At 39.9% G+C, this 16,939-nt stretch overlaps 2 protein-coding genes across 6 annotated transcripts; one reads left to right on the forward strand and one right to left on the reverse strand.

Moving 5' to 3' along the window:
* Positions 1–693: 693 nt before the first annotated feature.
* bnip2 (BCL2 interacting protein 2) lies at positions 694–13,279 on the forward strand. Of its 5 annotated transcripts, XM_061774455.1 has the most exons (12): positions 933–1,796; positions 4,775–4,870; positions 4,980–5,050; positions 5,455–5,622; positions 7,211–7,393; positions 8,076–8,178; positions 8,247–8,378; positions 8,463–8,549; positions 8,630–8,728; positions 9,572–9,607; positions 9,968–9,995; positions 12,679–13,279. In XM_061774455.1, the coding sequence occupies exons 1-11, from the start codon at positions 1,453–1,455 to the stop codon at positions 9,987–9,989; spliced, it is 1,341 nt and encodes a 446-aa protein (XP_061630439.1). In that variant the 5' UTR covers positions 933–1,452; the 3' UTR covers positions 9,990–9,995; positions 12,679–13,279. The 5 variants fall into 5 exon arrangements, with proteins under 5 accessions (XP_061630435.1, XP_061630434.1, XP_061630439.1 ...); XM_061774451.1 differs by lacking the exons at positions 9,968–9,995; positions 12,679–13,279 and having other exon boundaries at positions 694–1,266; positions 1,384–1,796; positions 9,572–9,926; XM_061774452.1 differs by lacking the exon at positions 9,968–9,995 and having other exon boundaries at positions 936–1,796.
* A 725-nt stretch (positions 13,280–14,004) lies between these two features.
* On the reverse strand, positions 14,005–16,224 carry gcnt3 (glucosaminyl (N-acetyl) transferase 3, mucin type). The gene has a single exon (XM_061774449.1). The coding sequence runs from the start codon at positions 16,212–16,214 to the stop codon at positions 14,640–14,642; it is 1,575 nt and encodes a 524-aa protein (XP_061630433.1). The 5' UTR covers positions 16,215–16,224; the 3' UTR covers positions 14,005–14,639.
* Between the last annotated feature and the right edge of the window lie 715 nt (positions 16,225–16,939).

Consider the following 16,939-nt stretch of genomic DNA (forward strand, 5'->3'; position numbering starts at 1 on the left):
AATTCATATCTAATGGCAAGACTTCAGAGTTTAAGTGAGCATTTGCCTCCACCTAGAGGAAAAGGTTAGCCACTGACTCAAAACAAATATCTGATACGAACCCACCTGTGGACATGTACTGTGTGACTAATAACGGGTTATTTATATTAGATATGAAACTAACACAACAACTGCCATTCATGTATCAATCACTGTGAGTTCAAGCCACGCCTGGATGTGATTAAATATTTTATTCCAAGCCGCCTGGGGAAATGTCTAACTAATCACAGTTTATTTACAGTACATTACATATTGATATCTCAAAGTATGAAGTATTCAGAAAGTCACTTGAGGTCAAATCCATCCCTATTCTCGATTATACGCTTGAAGCAGTACATGTACAGGCAGTTATAGCATGTATTCTTAGTTACGATTTTGTAACTTTTTTTTAATTTAAAGGAATACGGGTCACAAACGCATTCGATAATTTAGCAAATAGTACAATTACGTAATATTGTATTGGCCGTGGAATAAGTGACAATCGAGAATCTTGATATCAACCTGTAAGAGTGAAAGCCAGTGGACAGCGGCTCCAGGTCGCAGCCTTCCCGTAGTTCGGAACGCTGGAGACGGTGGCTACCAGGGTTGCTACGGCTAGCATTTAGCGGTGTTAGCACACAGCTAGCATGCTGTTAGCGTTAGGGGGGTAAAAATGAAGAGGGAGTGTAACTGCCAGCTAGTCTTGTTACTAAACGAATGGTGACTGCAGCAAAATGAAGATACGTTATTCCAAAGTAATAATACTTGAAACAGTGCATTTTAAAATGCGAACTCGCGAAAGCTAGTGCCGCAAATCGCGGTTGTTAGCAAAATTATAGTTGGTGGCTGTTGTGCGTCAGTGATAAAAAATGTTGGTACCACTTTGCCAATCATTTTGGGGTGGTGATCGTTAACGTAACAATTAGACGACTGACGTCGCGGTGAAATGATAAACTCGACTTGCATGCCGGTGGCGACAAGTCTTGCCATTTAGTTACCGCGGCTCGTTTACGTCAGCGTCGAAGTAGCGTCACTTACTTACGTCAGTTACGTAGGCTTGGTGGCTTGGAGGAAGGAAACCGACAAGTGGGCTCGCTGCGCACTGTTGGCCGAGTGAAGCGACGACTCCTTTCCTGTACTTTTTTTTTCTTTCTTTTTTTTCTCGGTGGCACGTTTGGGGGGGAGATTATTTTCTGCACCCGGGGCGACATTCGACACTGTCTATTGAAGAAGATATGTAGTGAGTCGGTAAGTAGCTTGTTGTCACCGACAACGAAGCGAGCTGCTCCGCGTGCTAAAGCTAACACGCTAACTTCCAAACTCCTGAAGGAGTTGTGTCATTATTTCGGGGTGTCTGCTTGACAGAGATTACACGACAAACCGGTGTTTCTTCGTTCACTCACAACTTAGCACCGGCGGTGGTAGGCGGACGTTATGGCTTCAGATGTGATAGAAAGCGAGGTAACTCTGAAGGCGGTGAGTGACAGCAACTTGAACAATAGTCGCCCAGATTTTGGCACACCCAGGCGGACACACGACAACAGACGCACGTCCAGTCCGTCGTCGTCTGGGGTGTCGGGAGAAGTGGACGAGGAGGAGATGGACGAGCTCCAACAGAGCACGACGTCCACGGTGGAAAATGGCGAGGAGGCACTTGAAGCGTGTTTAACCAAAACAAGCAGCAGTCCACAGGAAAGGACGAGTCTGGACAATGAGCAGAACCCTGGTGCCCCAGTGAGCCTCCCTCAACCATTCTCCACTGCTGGACCCAGTGGAAGGTATGTTGAGGCATACAGTAAACAGTTCATTAGGTGCACATGCATGATCTCGTGATAACTAATACCAGATATGTATACATCGTTTATTGTTTTGCAAGTGCGCTGATGCATTTTGAAAGAGTGCCTTTGGACAGGGCGTTTTCTCTGTTAGATCGGTCCATTCGTGGAATGTAATACTCACTGCTATAACACTCAGCTCATTCTCTAAACATCTGAAGAACATGTCAGTGGATAATAAAATCTGTAACCGTAACCCTTTATAAACTGCTGATTTCCTAATCTGCTGTCATTACAGCTCACATTTTAAATAAAACAATAAAATCACAATAAAGTATTACTTTTTTAATTCAAGGCTCATCCACCAGTCAAGGGAGTAAAGATGGAAATTAGCAACAGGGTACATTCATTTTATAATGTTTTATCATTTTGCTCCATCCTTTTTCCAAATAAATGAACTTCACACCTGAATTTGAATGAGACTGTAAGAGAGTTATTAATTTAACAGTATGCTTATTATTGTTGGTGTACTTTATTTAATCTGGCCAACTAAGGCAAACAAATATTCAAAACACCTCTTAGTAAACAAACTGCAACCACATCAGCATAGTTAATATAGTCTAGTATCTGTTGGTGTCAATCAAATCTGAGCATTATTATTTTTGTAAAATCCCATTTTCTTTTGCTAGATCTCATCAGATTGGCACACACATCATTGAGTTTTGTGTTGGTAGGCAGTTTTTTTTATGTTGGTATGTTTCGGATTAAAATGTAGTTTGACAGGCTGTGAATTGCGGGCTAGAGTAATTGTCTTAGTGCGCTGTGATTGCTTTACAGTTGGTTTTCATTTACACCCCAAACAATTTAACTGGCAGCTGTACAGACAGAATTGGATTCAACTTTGATTTAGGCAGCGCTCAGTCAAGACACATGCTGCTCGAGTCAAAGCTTGGTGAAATTAACTTTCAGGTAGCATTATCATCACTTTTGAATTTGGATTATTTTGCCAACCCATCAAACTACAACAGCTAGTTCAAAACATGTACTGTGTGATCTGTGTTGAACCAACATCAATCATGTCTGCATTATTACAATTGGTCCACTTTTGATTCATTTGTCAAATGTCATTTTCCTGTATGGATTCCTGTACAATTTGTACCTCTAGGTTGTATATTATGTGGGGGATTTAGGTGCACACGTAAACTCTACAAGCTAAACTGAATACTCTTAGTAATGTCAAGTAAAGAATGCCCAGCATGTTTGTGTGTCCGGATTTGCAAATAACAGTCATCTATGCGATTATTACAGCAAACATACAGACGATCAACATTCATTAGTGAAGGAAACCCTGAGGTTCAGCGAACTAAGCCTTAAACACCAGCATGTAAGCTTTTCAAGAAGCCAATGATCTGATTAGGTGGCAAGTAGTAACTTGTAACAGTTGGAGAGACTTTTAATGATCGTGCATGATTGGACAGGTGGCATCTGACCAGTATTAGTGCAAAGATTAGGGGCCGATTACGTCTCATCTACCACGCAATTGCTCAAATTGACGAGGTCTGTGTTTTTTGGTCAAATCACAAAGGATTGCTTCAAGGGTCATTATAATCTGTTAAATTAATAGAAAGAACCTCTGCCTTTGCTAGAATTGTACATGTTTGTGTGTCCAATAATTTCATTTTTTATTGTTTCATCTACTGTAGCAATCTGAAATCTTCAGCTGTCTGCAGCCAAATCCGGTCAAGGCTGACACAAGTCTCTGCAATATTTCGCAATATTGTGAGTCTAAAAATAGCACAGGTGTCATGGTGGAAGTAAGCAAAATGGTAGGCAATTAAAAAAATATGTGGTACTGTCGGCACAATTAAGGCCAGCCTCTTTTACACAGAGATCCTGCAGAATTGCTGCATCAGAACCGTAACAGTGGATGTAGTATTTATTCGCCTGTGCCTTTTACACAGAAAATCCAGCAAATTGGAATACATTTGTAGCTGTGTCCGACGCCGCATCAGATGATCGGATGCAGCAGCGTCTGGTATGACATACAAAATAGTCGACACTTGTCAGACAGTGAACATTGCTTTTGAAATAATTGGGTGGGAATGTATCATTCCTAAGTTGGAAGTATGTCAATGTGTATTGCTTCAGCGGTGGATCCCTTGCAAAGATATTTTCCTTGGTTCTTACAAAGAAGTTTGTTGGATAAAAGGCCACTTCTATTGCCTCTTGGCTTGTTTTGTAGATCATAGAATTCATTGAATGGTCCTATCTGAATGCTAAAGGTGGGATGATTCACACAATTTGAAGTAAATTTGAAATGCGGCCTTAAAGTTCCCTACGTTATCCCACGTCAAAGGCCAAATCTCAGAAAAGAGAACGTATGAGGTGTTGTTTACATTATTGACAATGCAATGTTTTGCTTTACACTGCACCAGAAAAAAACATGAAACTATGCGGAGCCAACGTCTGTTGGCACTAACTAGCTCTGGACCATTTGCCTCAAAATAAGAAACTCAAAAAGTAATGTCATTTTTCAGAACCTCGCAAATGTTTAAAAATACAGCCCTTGTTGTGTCCTTTATAAAATAGATGTCTGTTTTAAAGAAACATTAAAGGGACCTTGCTGATAGTCTGCTATTGTCCTGGTAGTGCTTCAATTTAGCCTTTAAGATGGTATGTTTCATGCTGCTCTTCAAATGTTATATAACGTTTTAGGACTATTAAGTGTAAGAGGAATTAAATGAGAGCAGCATTGCCTCCTTGCAAATCCTTCGTGTTCATTCCAATATTCCACAGCGGCCTATACAAGTCAGTCATAGTTAGATGAATATGTGTTTGGTATCCGCGTAGGACTGATCACTTCCCGGACTCTACTTGCAACCAACAAATTTGTCATTCACCAGGAGCATTGTCGCGAGCAAGGTTTTTTTTAAACATTGTATTTATTTATTTATTAAATTGCTGTTTGTTTTCTTACCCAGCCTGGAGCGCCAGGAATCCGTTGCCACGACAGAGGCCAGATTAAGGATGGAGGGAGTCGAGCTTAAGGAAGAGTGGCAGGATGAGGACTTTCCACGGTAGTATTACAAGCACCCTCTCGTTGTTGGAGGGAACGTGAGGACGACGCTCACAGCTCTGCACTGCACAAGCCAAAAGATATTTCTCTGATTGCTTTCTGCCTGTTAGGCCTCTACCTGAAGAGGAGGAGGAGCTTGAAGAGGAGTTGTTTGCTGGAGGCTCTGAAGAGGGAGATCCTGGTAATTATAAACTTGTTAGTGTACACTACAGCATAGTTGATAAACAGGAATCAGAGAAGCTACACTTGACTAATACCTTCTTTACTGAACTGAGATTATTATTATTTTTTTGTTAAGGCAGAAGTGTATTGGATTTCAATATATTTTGTAGAGGTACTTAATTTAGTGGCCATTGAGTGTATATTCTCAGTTATGGGTGTGTACAGGGAAGTACACACAATATAGAAGAAATGAACTTGTGAATATGTTAATTGCATTCATTAATCTTTGTGAACTGTGGATGAATTTTTGAAATAATTTTTCCTGTTCTTTAAAACTACTTGCTGATTACGGACATTTAGGGGATCTTGTAAACACTTACCCATAATGCTTATTATTCTCCATCTGCATCATATGCTATGTAGTGAACCACAATAAGAAGGAGAAGAAGAAGCTCACAGCTCCAGACATCAGCCTCACTCTTGACCGCAGTGACGGGTCCATTCTTTCTGATGAGTTGGATGAAAGTACAGAGCTGGACTTGGATGACATGGACACACCCTCCGACAACAGCAATGAATTTGAATGGGAAGGTAAGGGCCTTTGACAATGGCAGGTTTACTATTTGGAATGTGGTGATTAGTCATCTTTGCCATGTTTGTATGTCTGATAACTCTTGAACAAATATGGACACTTTTAACATGCAGTGGTGCAATTTGTCAATGAAATGTTGTGCCTGGCATGCACTTCAGTGTATAAGAGAGTGCATTGTTTTTCTGGTTCTTTGACCCGATAATGCGCTATATGGACAAATGTATCGGGACACATAGTCATTACAATTACTAGAAGTGAAAATGGTCGAACATATAGACTCGGTCCATCCCAAACAGGTGTTAAGGTCAGGGCTCTGATGTTCTTTCACACCAGACTCATCAAACCACCTTTGTTTTGGAAGCTGTAACCTATCCACAGGCAACAAAAATATCTAGCAGAACCCTCGATTGTTAAGAGCTGTCCCATGTTTTCGTCCATATAGTGTGTTTCGTCATTGGTTCCCCAGGTTTGGGTTGGAAGGGAACAGTCTAAAGTTGTAAATTTATGCTGTGTTGTTTTTGTCTTTCCACACTGCTGCCTTCCGCTTTTTCACGTGGAAGGATTGTTTCCATTGCCTGCCTGGAAACAGGCTGCAGGCCAGCAAGAGGTTTCTCTCTCTTGCTCGTGGTAAGGTTCCTAGGACAGTCCCTGGACCCCCAATTTATGGTTAATCAAACCTTGTTGTTCCGATTATGTTCTGTCATCACCATTCTTTAAAAAAAAAAAAAAAAAAATCATAAGCTTTTTCATTCTTTTTTTTTTTTTTTTTGCATGACTTTTTTGCCTTCCTTAAATTCGAACACATTTTGAGAAAACATAAGTAATGCATGTATCATTCCTGCAACTATAAATTTCAACATACAAAAATAGGTGAAAAAGCAAAACTTGAAGGTAAATCAGTCTACAAATGTGTGAAGTCGACAGCAGCACAACTCTTCTTAATTGAAAATTAATTAAGAAAATTAAATGAATTAAACTTAATTTAAAATCAAAGCTACTGTAAAAACTAATGCTTTTCTTTAAAAACAAAAAGATGACATTTCTAAGTGACCCTTAACATTTGAACAATAGTGTATAATACAACTGTGCATTTTAATGCAAAAACAGGACATGTTCATTAGGGTTGGCTAAATAACATGTTCTATCTAAATGATTGTCATAGAAAGTCAACGTATCGGAATGAAAATTGCATTCTCAAATTGGTAAGGTTTACTGGTGTATTTATACAGGGTAAGTGGAGCAGAAAATATAAATGAGGCTGATGATAATCTTGATCCTTAATCCCTATAAATAGTTGAAATCGGCATGGTTGCTCCACAAGCGACGTAGCCATGATTCTCCATGTAATGATTCTTTGCTTTCTGCACCACCTTTATTTCTGTTACACTGTGAAATGCTAAGATCATCTACTCTATCATTATTTAAAAATAAAAAAGGTATGCAGGTGAGATTTATTTTATAATTCAGATGCAGCATGGCGATCCCTATTGATTCGTCTATTGATCACAAATATTTGAGGGATTATTTATTCCGACCAGGGATGCAAAGCACACAACAATCACCTTGTGCCACCTAATTTTCTCTCAGATGATCTTCCCAAGCCTAAAACTACAGCGCTACTAGAGAAGGGCGTGGAGTCAGTCAAGCAGTACTCGGCCTCGGACGAGAGGGAGGAGGGCCGGCGCTGGAGGGTGTTTCGCATCGGAGACCAGGAACACAAAGTGGACATGACAGCCATTGAACCTTACAAGCGGGTTATAAGCCATGGAGGTCAGTGTGGAGGTCACACCCCAAAAACAGCTCATGACAAGCTCGGCTTCTTGGGCCATTCACTCCTTAAAGTAGAACTGAGTAGTCTGTGTTTTTTATAATGCTTTTCAGTAACAGTGGATGAAACTAAATGCCAAAATAGCTAAAAACTGATGGGGACAATTGACAATAAATCTAATGTGCCTGGGTGGAATACAACTACGGTAGTACCTTGCTTTACAAGGTTTAATTTGTTCTGTAACAGAGCTTGTATCACAATTTCCAATCCAAATTGTGAGTCAGACGCAGTTGGATGTTGTTGCATTTTAAGTTGACTGGGAGCCAATGCAAGTTTAGGTTCCAGACCACCCTCAAGTGAAATCTGCGATATTGAAATACCCTATTTAAATACACTCTAGGTATGCTTTTTATAACATTTATGGCACTTAAATGTTTTGAAGGTCTTTAAACGCATTTTAAACACATAATATATTGAGAGAAAGCAAGATCAAGGGACAGCGAAAAAATTGTACAAAGGGTATTAAAAAAAAGAGTAACTGTAATTCAGTTGCAAAACAAAATCTGCACTATTGCTGTATTGCAAAGTGTGTACCGTGATAAAGTCGGGGATCACTGTAATATGATCAAACATACTACACATTGCATTATAATTGAAATACTTCATTGATATTTTTCTTTTCAGGTTACTACGGAGATGGCTTGAATGCTATAATTGTTTTTGCTGTGTGCTTCATGCCTGAGAGCAGTCAACCAAATTACAGATACATCATGGACAATTTATTCAAGTGAGGGTTTTGTTTGCCTCCTGACTGAACATTTTCAAACTTTTATTAATGGAATGAAATCCTCGCAGGTATGTCATCGGCACCCTGGAGCTTTTGGTGGCGGAGAACTATATGATTGTGTATCTTAACGGGGCGACGTCACGAAAAAAGATGCCAACTGTCGGCTGGCTCCGAAAGTGTTATCAGCAGATTGACAGAAGGTAAGTGTCACTGTAAAGTTACAAAAATAAAATAAATAATAAAAATCATTTGTCATATTCTGTCTTTCAATTTCTGTGTTCCAGGTTAAGGAAGAATTTAAAATCTTTGATAATCGTCCATCCCTCTTGGTTCATTCGCACCCTGCTGGCACTCACAAAACCTTTTATTAGGTAACATGAATTCCTAGAATAGTAAAGAATTCCCCTTTTGGTTAATTCGTTACATTTTAACATGTTTCTTATTTTGACAGCTCCAAATTTAGTCAAAAAATCAAGTTTGTGTACAGCCTGACAGACCTTGCGGAGTTAGTTCCGATGGAGTACGTATCCATTCCAGATTGTATCAAGCTGTGAGTACTTGGATCCTCAACTCTCACACACGTGCTCCCTTTTCTTCCTCTGTTTTAAACAAGCAACACACTGTTTTTTCTTCTTGTCTTCTGATGATAAACCATGATATTCTCTGATCCGCCGTGAAGAATGAATACTTGCACAGCATTAATCGCGACAAACTTGTCTACGTTTATATAACAAAATTAGTGAGTAGAAATCCTAATGGTCGAGAGTTTGTTTTCCAGGAAGGTGTTCCGGTTTAAGCCTAAGTGGGTCAGGTGATTGTAAATACACAAGAACCACCCGTACAGGCGTGTTTAAGTGTTTTTTTTTTTAAGGACTCTCAAAGTCATACCTCATACTCCAGAATCTTTGTGCACTGCCAAACATTTACATAATCAAGAATCCTCTAATATTTGTTGCATTAACTTAGCATAAGATATTCATTTATTTATCTATTTTAAAATGAGGGGCTGATGCTGATACACTTTTTCTGCCGGCGATCCTTTCGGCGGGGCCGGGGGATTCTTTAAGTGTTTTTGAACAATATATGATAAAAAAAAAAAGAAACCACATTTTCAGCACAATTGTAAAATGTAATGGCATTATCAAGTGTCGGTACTTGGTATTCGCCAGTACTCAGATGTAAGTAGTGGTACTCCTGCTCGGTCTGGAAAAGTGGTATTTGTGCATCCCTAAAATTGATCAATCGCCCAGCCCTAGATCAACCTAAAGCAAAACTTGTGTTCTTGTGACAGTCTTTATGAAACATATTTGATCATTTGTATGTAAGATTGCTGTTTATTGGCTGCTTTTTTTCCCCTCTCTCCTAAAACTTAATTTCCCTTCCCCCCCTTAAGGTTTGACGAGGAAAAAAATAGGAAAAGCCGTAAAAGGTATCATGTATTTTTCACCTCGGGCTTGGTTGCCTTTCACAAAACTAACACAGTTGTCCTGTATAGACACCCCAGCACACCTCCTCCCCTCCTTATTGTTGTTGTTTTTGATTGAATTCTTTGCATTTGTATCCAAAATCAATAACATTTATAAATCAGCACTGTTTGGCCATTCAAATCACATTCACAGAGAATCATATTAAATGTGTTCTTTGTTGCTTAATTCAAAACATCACTATCAAAGCATCTCTATGCTGATGCTGCTACCAAGAAGCATGTGTGTATGTGTGTGTGTGTGTGTGTGTGTGTGTGTGTGTTTGTGTTTGTGTGTGTGTGTGTGTTTTAAAAAAAAAAAAAAAGGTTTACAATGGGACTTTTTTGATATTTGGTAAGTTCAACCTTGTTGGCATAATGGAAGTGGGTGGAGTCACCAGGAAGTAACTAGACAAGGTCACTGAGGTTGTGCAGTTCCACGATAACGGCCCTCACATGGTCCACCCCTCGCCTCCACCAGTCACTCACTGAGTTGAACCCTCACAGCTTGTTTGCATGACTCACCACAAACCCAACTGTCAAAAGCCTTATTGCTCTTTATTTGCGCACATTGATTTAATCTGCACAATATTAAATTATGACTGCTTATTTGCTTCGGTTTTCAGTTAGAATTGTTTATTTTTTTGAAGGGATGTTTGAACACTGCAGCACATCACGTACACACACTTTTCAACTGGACCGATAAATGTGCACCGCTGCCGAAAAATATGCAGACAAACAAACAAAAGATGAACCTGAAGTGCTATAGTCACCTCTGTAGTTGACAAGAATTAGAAGTTGCACAATTGAATGTCATTACTTTGCAAGGACATGTATGAGAACATGTAAAAGGTTCCTCCTTCTTTAAAATACTAATACAAGTAGTCCCATTGATAGTGGAGTTGTAGTACTGTGGGATGCAAGTCAACCTCCATTTTGTATTATTGGTTGGAAATAAATGTCACAATCATAAAACCTTTATGAATTGTACAGGCACTGTTAACATTCTGAACTGTCATACAAGTGTAAAAAGACTTTCGTGAGGAATAACAAAGGCACATCCAATGTCACGAGGCAGTCAACCGACCCAAAATTTGCACAAGACAGGAAAGACTGAACTATACACTATATACAGTAAAAATATCAAAACATCTTCAATGTCTGACATGAAATCAGAGTAACCTTTCCTGTTTTAGGTTAAGATTACCTAAATTATGTCTATCTGCTGAATGCCAGAATAATGAGGGAAGGATTTTATTAGACCATTTTTCATTAATTTCTTAAAAGTCAGAATTCTACATACTTTTAATTATTGTTAACCATTGTCTTTAAACCACATGACTTGGGTCAAAGCTTTGGATATCCTTCTACAAGCTTCTCACAATAGTTGGCAGGAATTTTGGCCCATTCCTCCTGACAGAACTGTTGTAATTAAGCCAAGTTTGTAGGCTGCTTTGCTCACACACGCCTTTTCATGTCTACCCAAAGATTTTCAATAGGATTGAGATCGATGGCCACTCCAAAACATTGATTTTGTCATCCTTAAGCCACTTTGTAACCAGTTTGGCTACACGCTTCGCTCGAGTCGTTGTCCATTTAGAAGAGCCATTTGCGTGAAGTGCACCAGTTCCTCCTTTAACAACACAAACCCACAATATGATGCGGCCACGGCTTTATTTCAGAGTTGGGATTGTGTTTTCAGGCTTGCAAGCTTCCCCACTTTCCTCCAAACGTCACAATGCTCATTATGGCTAAACAGCTCAATTTTAGTTTCATCAGACCACAGGCCATGTCTCCACAAATTAAGGTCTTTGTCCCTGTGTGCATTTCCAAACTGTAACAGTTTCTTTTGGAGTTGTGTTGGTGATAATGACACATACATACCAACTTCAGCCAGCATCTTCATAATTTCTTTTGCTTTTGTTCTTGGGTTGATATGTACATTTGGGACCGAAGCACGTACATCCCTGGGACACTGAACCTGTCTTCTTCCTGAGTGGCAAGATGGCTTCACATTCCCATAGTGTTTATATTTGCCTATAATTGTGGAGACTCTAAATTGCCCGTAGGCATGACTGTGAGTGCGAATGGTTGTTAGTTTCTATGTGCCCTGCGATTGGCTGGCAACCAGTTCAGGGTGTACCCCGCCTCCTGCCCGATGACAGCTGGGATAGGCTCCAGCACGCCCGCGACCCTAGTGAGGAGAAGCGGCTCAGAAAATGGATGGATGGATGGATGTTTGACCCAATGAACGTGACACCTTCAGGCATCTGTAAAAATTGCACCCAAGGATGAACCAAACTTGTGCAAGTCCACAGTTTTCTTTCTGATATCTTTGCAGATTTGATTTGAATTACAAAGTTACACAAAGAAGCAGTGTGGTTCAGGTGTGCCTTCAAATAGATCCACAGGTGCGTCTCTAACTAAAATGTTGCCAATCAGATGCTTCTAAAGAAATATCATCTGGGGTTTCCCAAATGGTTTAAAGGCATAGTACTCTTACTGTATGTAAACTTCTGACTTTGAAGAAAGTGATGTAAAATTGTCTAAAAAAATAAAATTAAATCCTCTCGTTGTGGCATTTAGCGAATAGAAATTATTTTAGTAATCCAAATTGACCTAAAACAGGAAAAGTTTAGTCTGATTTCATGTCATACAGTGGGGTGTCGTCTTATAGTGTATATAAACTTCACGTTTCAACTGTATCAATATGCCAAAAACATATGATGACAGTCCTCAGAACTGTGAGGCAGATGTGCTAACCAGTGCTATTTCAGTAAAAGTAGTTTTTGACATTTTGGGGGGTGGTGTGCCATAAGATCTTAGTGTATAATGTAGAAATATGTGCCTCAGTTGAATAAAGGTTGGGAAATGCTGGGTTATTGTATAAAGAACTTGGTTCTAAACCTGCTCTGTATCGGTGAAAGCGCCATTAAATAACATTTGAGGTGTCAAAGAAATCTAAAGTCAAAAGAAATGGATGCGTTGCCATTACTATCACAATAATGTCTGTTTATTGTCCATTGCTGAATGCGCAGGATCGACCACGACGTGCACGGCAAAGTGGAGACGGCCACCGCCGCCGTTCCCAAGTGATCCTGCGAAAGTACACAGGAGGAGGATGATGAAGACTGTTCGACTCGTTGCCACTCTTTCTTTGAGCATGTTTGTATTTTGGGGTGGTGTGACTGGAAGTTTTTGCATCAGGAAAGTGCCTTGTTAAAACGATGCTGCCTCTTACATCGTGGAACATTTTACCAGTTGCGTTACTCCGAAGCAGCTCTAGGCTTGTTTCCTCTCCCCACATGTTTTCCAAGAGGTTTTTAATCCTTTTTGTCTTGTTGTAATTTACTGTCGCTGTATCCTGTCAAAATGACCTTCGCTTCATCCTGTTGTATCTATTCTTTATTTAAAGCACTATGTTACAAACATTTGAATCAGTTGATGCATGTACTGCTTTATTACATTTAAATATATTTATATTCAAAAAGGTGAAAAAGGAAAGTAATATATTTTTATGTTTGCTCTGATTTTTAAAAGTGCATTTTTAGGTCTCTGACCCAGCCCCCTCCCTTTTAAAGGCAATTCACACATTTTCATTTACCTGGGGAAAATAAATCCACCCCCAAATACCTGCAACTTGTGTGGGCCTAAACACCACTTTCTCTATGCCATTGATCAGAATTAGTTATATTTACATTAATTATCAAAATTGCTTATTCATACAGACGAATCATGTGGCTACAAGTCCATAGTATCTTTCAGATATTACACACGATACTTTTTAATTTGGGCACTTGGTGGCACTATAATCCTTAAATTACTGTATTTTCCGTACTGCTAATCCTCACTGTTTGGACACAAAAAAAGGTGCTTTGTAACATCAAAATATTGTTTGAACAAGGTATTTACATCATCAGAATATGATGTAATTTATTTTTAATAGCCTACAGTTTCCCAGAAGTATAACAAATACACCAAGATTGTGTGACTGCGCCTTAATGTTTTCAGAAAGGTCCATGTAAAGTTTCCTGAGAAAGTGGGGCTAGAACATTCCTGGGTGTTTCTCACGATTTGATGGTTTATTACATGGAGGAAAAAAGCCACTGATTGTGTAATCTGACTAACGAGATGCAATGTACGCATAATACTAAAACCATTAAACTGAATGGTCAGAGACAAAAAACGAGAGCCTCCATGTTGTAATTACAGGGAGAGTACATTTGCTATGATTAATTGAAAGATGCACTTAACCTACTGCTGCATGAGAAAATTAGATGCAATAAAATAAAATTGCCTCCCTTTAAAGACAATGTTTTGATTGACACGACCAAGAGAGGTATTCATTTAACGTTTATTTTTCTGGTCAGGAGTGTGCATTATCTTTGCATTGGCCAATGTATTGAATCTGAATCAGTGTAAAGTTTGGGCCTGTGACGTACAGTCAAGGTGTCCCCCAAAATGTGACACAATTTCGTAATCTTTTACCAGCCTAAAAGTTATTCGAGATATGAGTTCTCGTTCGGCCAATTTATTGCTTTGCCTTGTGAGCAAACATTTGAGATATGAGTGCTGTATTGTGGCACTGAACTTAATTCACTTAACTACAAACAGTAGTTTGGCAGATAGTGAACAATTCTTTCAAAAAGAGGCTTCAAGCTGTTTATTGCCACTCAGTTGGAGTTTGCTGTCCAACTAAACAAAGAGAACTGCATGTTGTCTAATTAAAACAACCACATAACTTTTGCTGTAGAAAAATGTCTGCTTAGCTGAATGCTAACAATCAATGCTAAACACCAAAGTGCTTTGGGAACAAATTTTTGAAAGGTGCTATAAAAATAAAGTTATTAGAAGGGATATTGAATAGCACCTAGCCCACACCAGGAGCCACGATGAGTTCTTGATCCACAAATGGTTTGATTCTTTTCAGTCTATCGAATCATTATTATAAAGTATCACCAGTACCAGAGCTATTTTCCCTATTAAAAAACACTTTATTTTATTTTTCTTGGGTTGCGGGAGGCTGGAACGGATTCATGGCATTTCCATCCATTTCAAAGGGAAAAGATGATTTGAGATACGAGGATGGCCACGGAACAAATTCAACTCGTATCTCAGAGCACAGGTGAGATGTCGAATTTTGGGGGACACCCTGTATTAACCCCTGATCTAAAGCTTTAAAATACAGAAACGACTCCAGGCATCTAATTGCAATGTCATCCACCATGGGATCAAACTTATTAGCCAGGAGGTGATGTTGCCTCACGAGCCACGGCAGGTCTCCAGCTCCATATACACAAACTGCTCTTCTATTCATCCCTGTGCACGGCTCGTATGGCGCCCCTTTCCTCACATCTCCTGACAAATAGCTCCACTTGACCACGCGGGCGATCGCTTGCATGTCCGACATGTCGTACTTGCCGTTAGCAGGGACCGATCCGGGCACAGAGGGCATCCGCTGTAAAGTGGCCCACAAGTGCTCGTCTGGGCTGTAGGTGTCCTTCTCCCACTCCAGCAACGCCAGAACCTCCCAGTCCTGTGTCACATGTTCCACGAAGGCCCTGCTGGCCACAAAGTACGCATTCCCAGTGAACATGGGGCTTCTAATGGGAGGGGGGCTTTTCTTCACGTCGGTCCTGACGATGGAGTCTGTGACGTTGTAGTGATACTGCCAACGTTGCTTCTTGTAGTCATTGGTGGCTTCTGTTTCCATGCTGTTCCTTCCATTGAGAACCTTCAAAGCTCGCACTATCTCCCTGTTGGTCTTAATAGGAAAATCCGTCCCGCATGTGTTCAGCAGGTATCTCCACCGGACATGGGACCCCAACAAACTCACCATGCAGTTCAAATCGGCCTGCACTCGAGACCATGAGGCGTAAACAACGCTCTCTAATTTCCCAGCTATGAATACGTTCTCAAAGCAGGAAACAATGGCATCCACGGCCTTATGGAATTCCACTGTGGATTTTCGGTCCACATGCACGCAGTAGATGTTCTGAGGTGCGTAAACGGCACGTAGGAGACGCTCGAACATCTCAATCTGTCCGTGGATCACCATAGTGTACGCGATGGGAAAATCCTTCTCTTCTTTACTCAGAGGAACTGTAAAGAAGCCTCTGTGTGTACGATAAACTTGACAATCCTGGGTTGCGTTAAGGTAGAAGTCCTCTGATAGCAGAACTTGTCTTGTCCTGGATGATAGAAGGACTTCCAAGTCAGTTTCACGGCCTGCCAAGTCTCCCGTGATAATAGCAGAGCAGGCGGGCAGGTCGGCTGCAATTTGCTGCGGTATCCTGGGATCAGAGTCTGCTTTCCAATGGACAAGTGAAACAAAAACACTCAGAAGGATGAGGGACAGGATTCTCAGAAGCCATCGACCTTTGAAGAACTTGGCCAAAATCCTTTTCTTGTTGGAGAGCTTCATTGCAGAAGCAAAGGATGCCACTGATTTCTCAGATTGAAACAATGGGAGAGGCCACAGTGTATTTATTACTTGACTACGAAATGTTAAGTCCAGTAAGGAGGTGTGTCTTACTTGACAAAGTCGACACATCACCAGAGCCTGCTCACCCATTAGGTGATATAGGAACATGCTAAAGGTTATTACTATTCATTCTTAAAATAGAAAAGACAACATGGATTTAAATGTAAAGCAATGTCCAATTAATATTGTTCCAAATGATTGTACCAAATAATACCATACCAAATAAGATACAATAATGGCAAAGTAAAGGTATCAGTTATTTCGCAGTGTACTGTTGAGTTGATAACTTGCTTATAAGCGATTAGCCTCAACATGCTATGTAATCAATAAATAACCAGTTAGATATTTTGGTATCTGGGCAACATTTAGGGTTCATAATTGTTACTGGTCTTTTATTTGTAGAGCTTGAACCTACTCAGTCGGTGTCTAGAATCTACAAAATTTGGAGTGTTAACATTTTTGGGAGTTGATTTTAACTCCAAAAGTGTAATTTTAACATTTTCTAAATTTAATGGTGTCTAGACTATGGGTTATTTCACAGCTTTGATCACATAGTTTAAGATTAACTCTGCAAAACTGTAATTAAATTAAGCTCCACCTTCGCACCTGCATTTCTCCAGCTTAAAAGAGACCAGTCAGTCAAAAGAGACCATTTTCCTCCTCCTGCATCTTCACACGGTAAGTGAACCTAAGTTCAAATTTACTAGAATAATTATGAATTGATGCCGTGAACTGCAGTATGTACAAGGAGAAGAATATATATTGTAGCGACGGTGACAGCCATGCTACACGCACTGCTTTGTGGTGCCCATGTT

The sequence above is a fragment of the Phyllopteryx taeniolatus genome, chromosome 5 (genome assembly GCF_024500385.1).
Source record: "Phyllopteryx taeniolatus isolate TA_2022b chromosome 5, UOR_Ptae_1.2, whole genome shotgun sequence".
Lineage (NCBI taxonomy): Eukaryota > Metazoa > Chordata > Actinopteri > Syngnathiformes > Syngnathidae > Phyllopteryx > Phyllopteryx taeniolatus.

What these genes read in the sequence shown, in the direction of transcription:
- bnip2 (XM_061774451.1), top strand. Translation starts at nt 1,453, where the DNA reads ATGGCTTCAGATGTGATAGAAAGCGAGGTAACTCTGAAGGCGGTGAGT. An exon ending in CAATGAATTTGAATGGGAAG is followed by an intron (nt 5,623 to 7,210) that starts GTAAGGGCCTTT and finishes ATTTTCTCTCAG; the next exon opens with ATGATCTTCCCAAGCCTAAA. An exon ending in ATCATGGACAATTTATTCAA is followed by an intron (nt 8,179 to 8,246) that starts GTGAGGGTTTTG and finishes AAATCCTCGCAG; the next exon opens with GTATGTCATCGGCACCCTGG.
- gcnt3 (XM_061774449.1), bottom strand. Translation starts at nt 16,214, where the DNA reads ATGGGTGAGCAGGCTCTGGTGATGTGTCGACTTTGTCAAGTAAGACAC.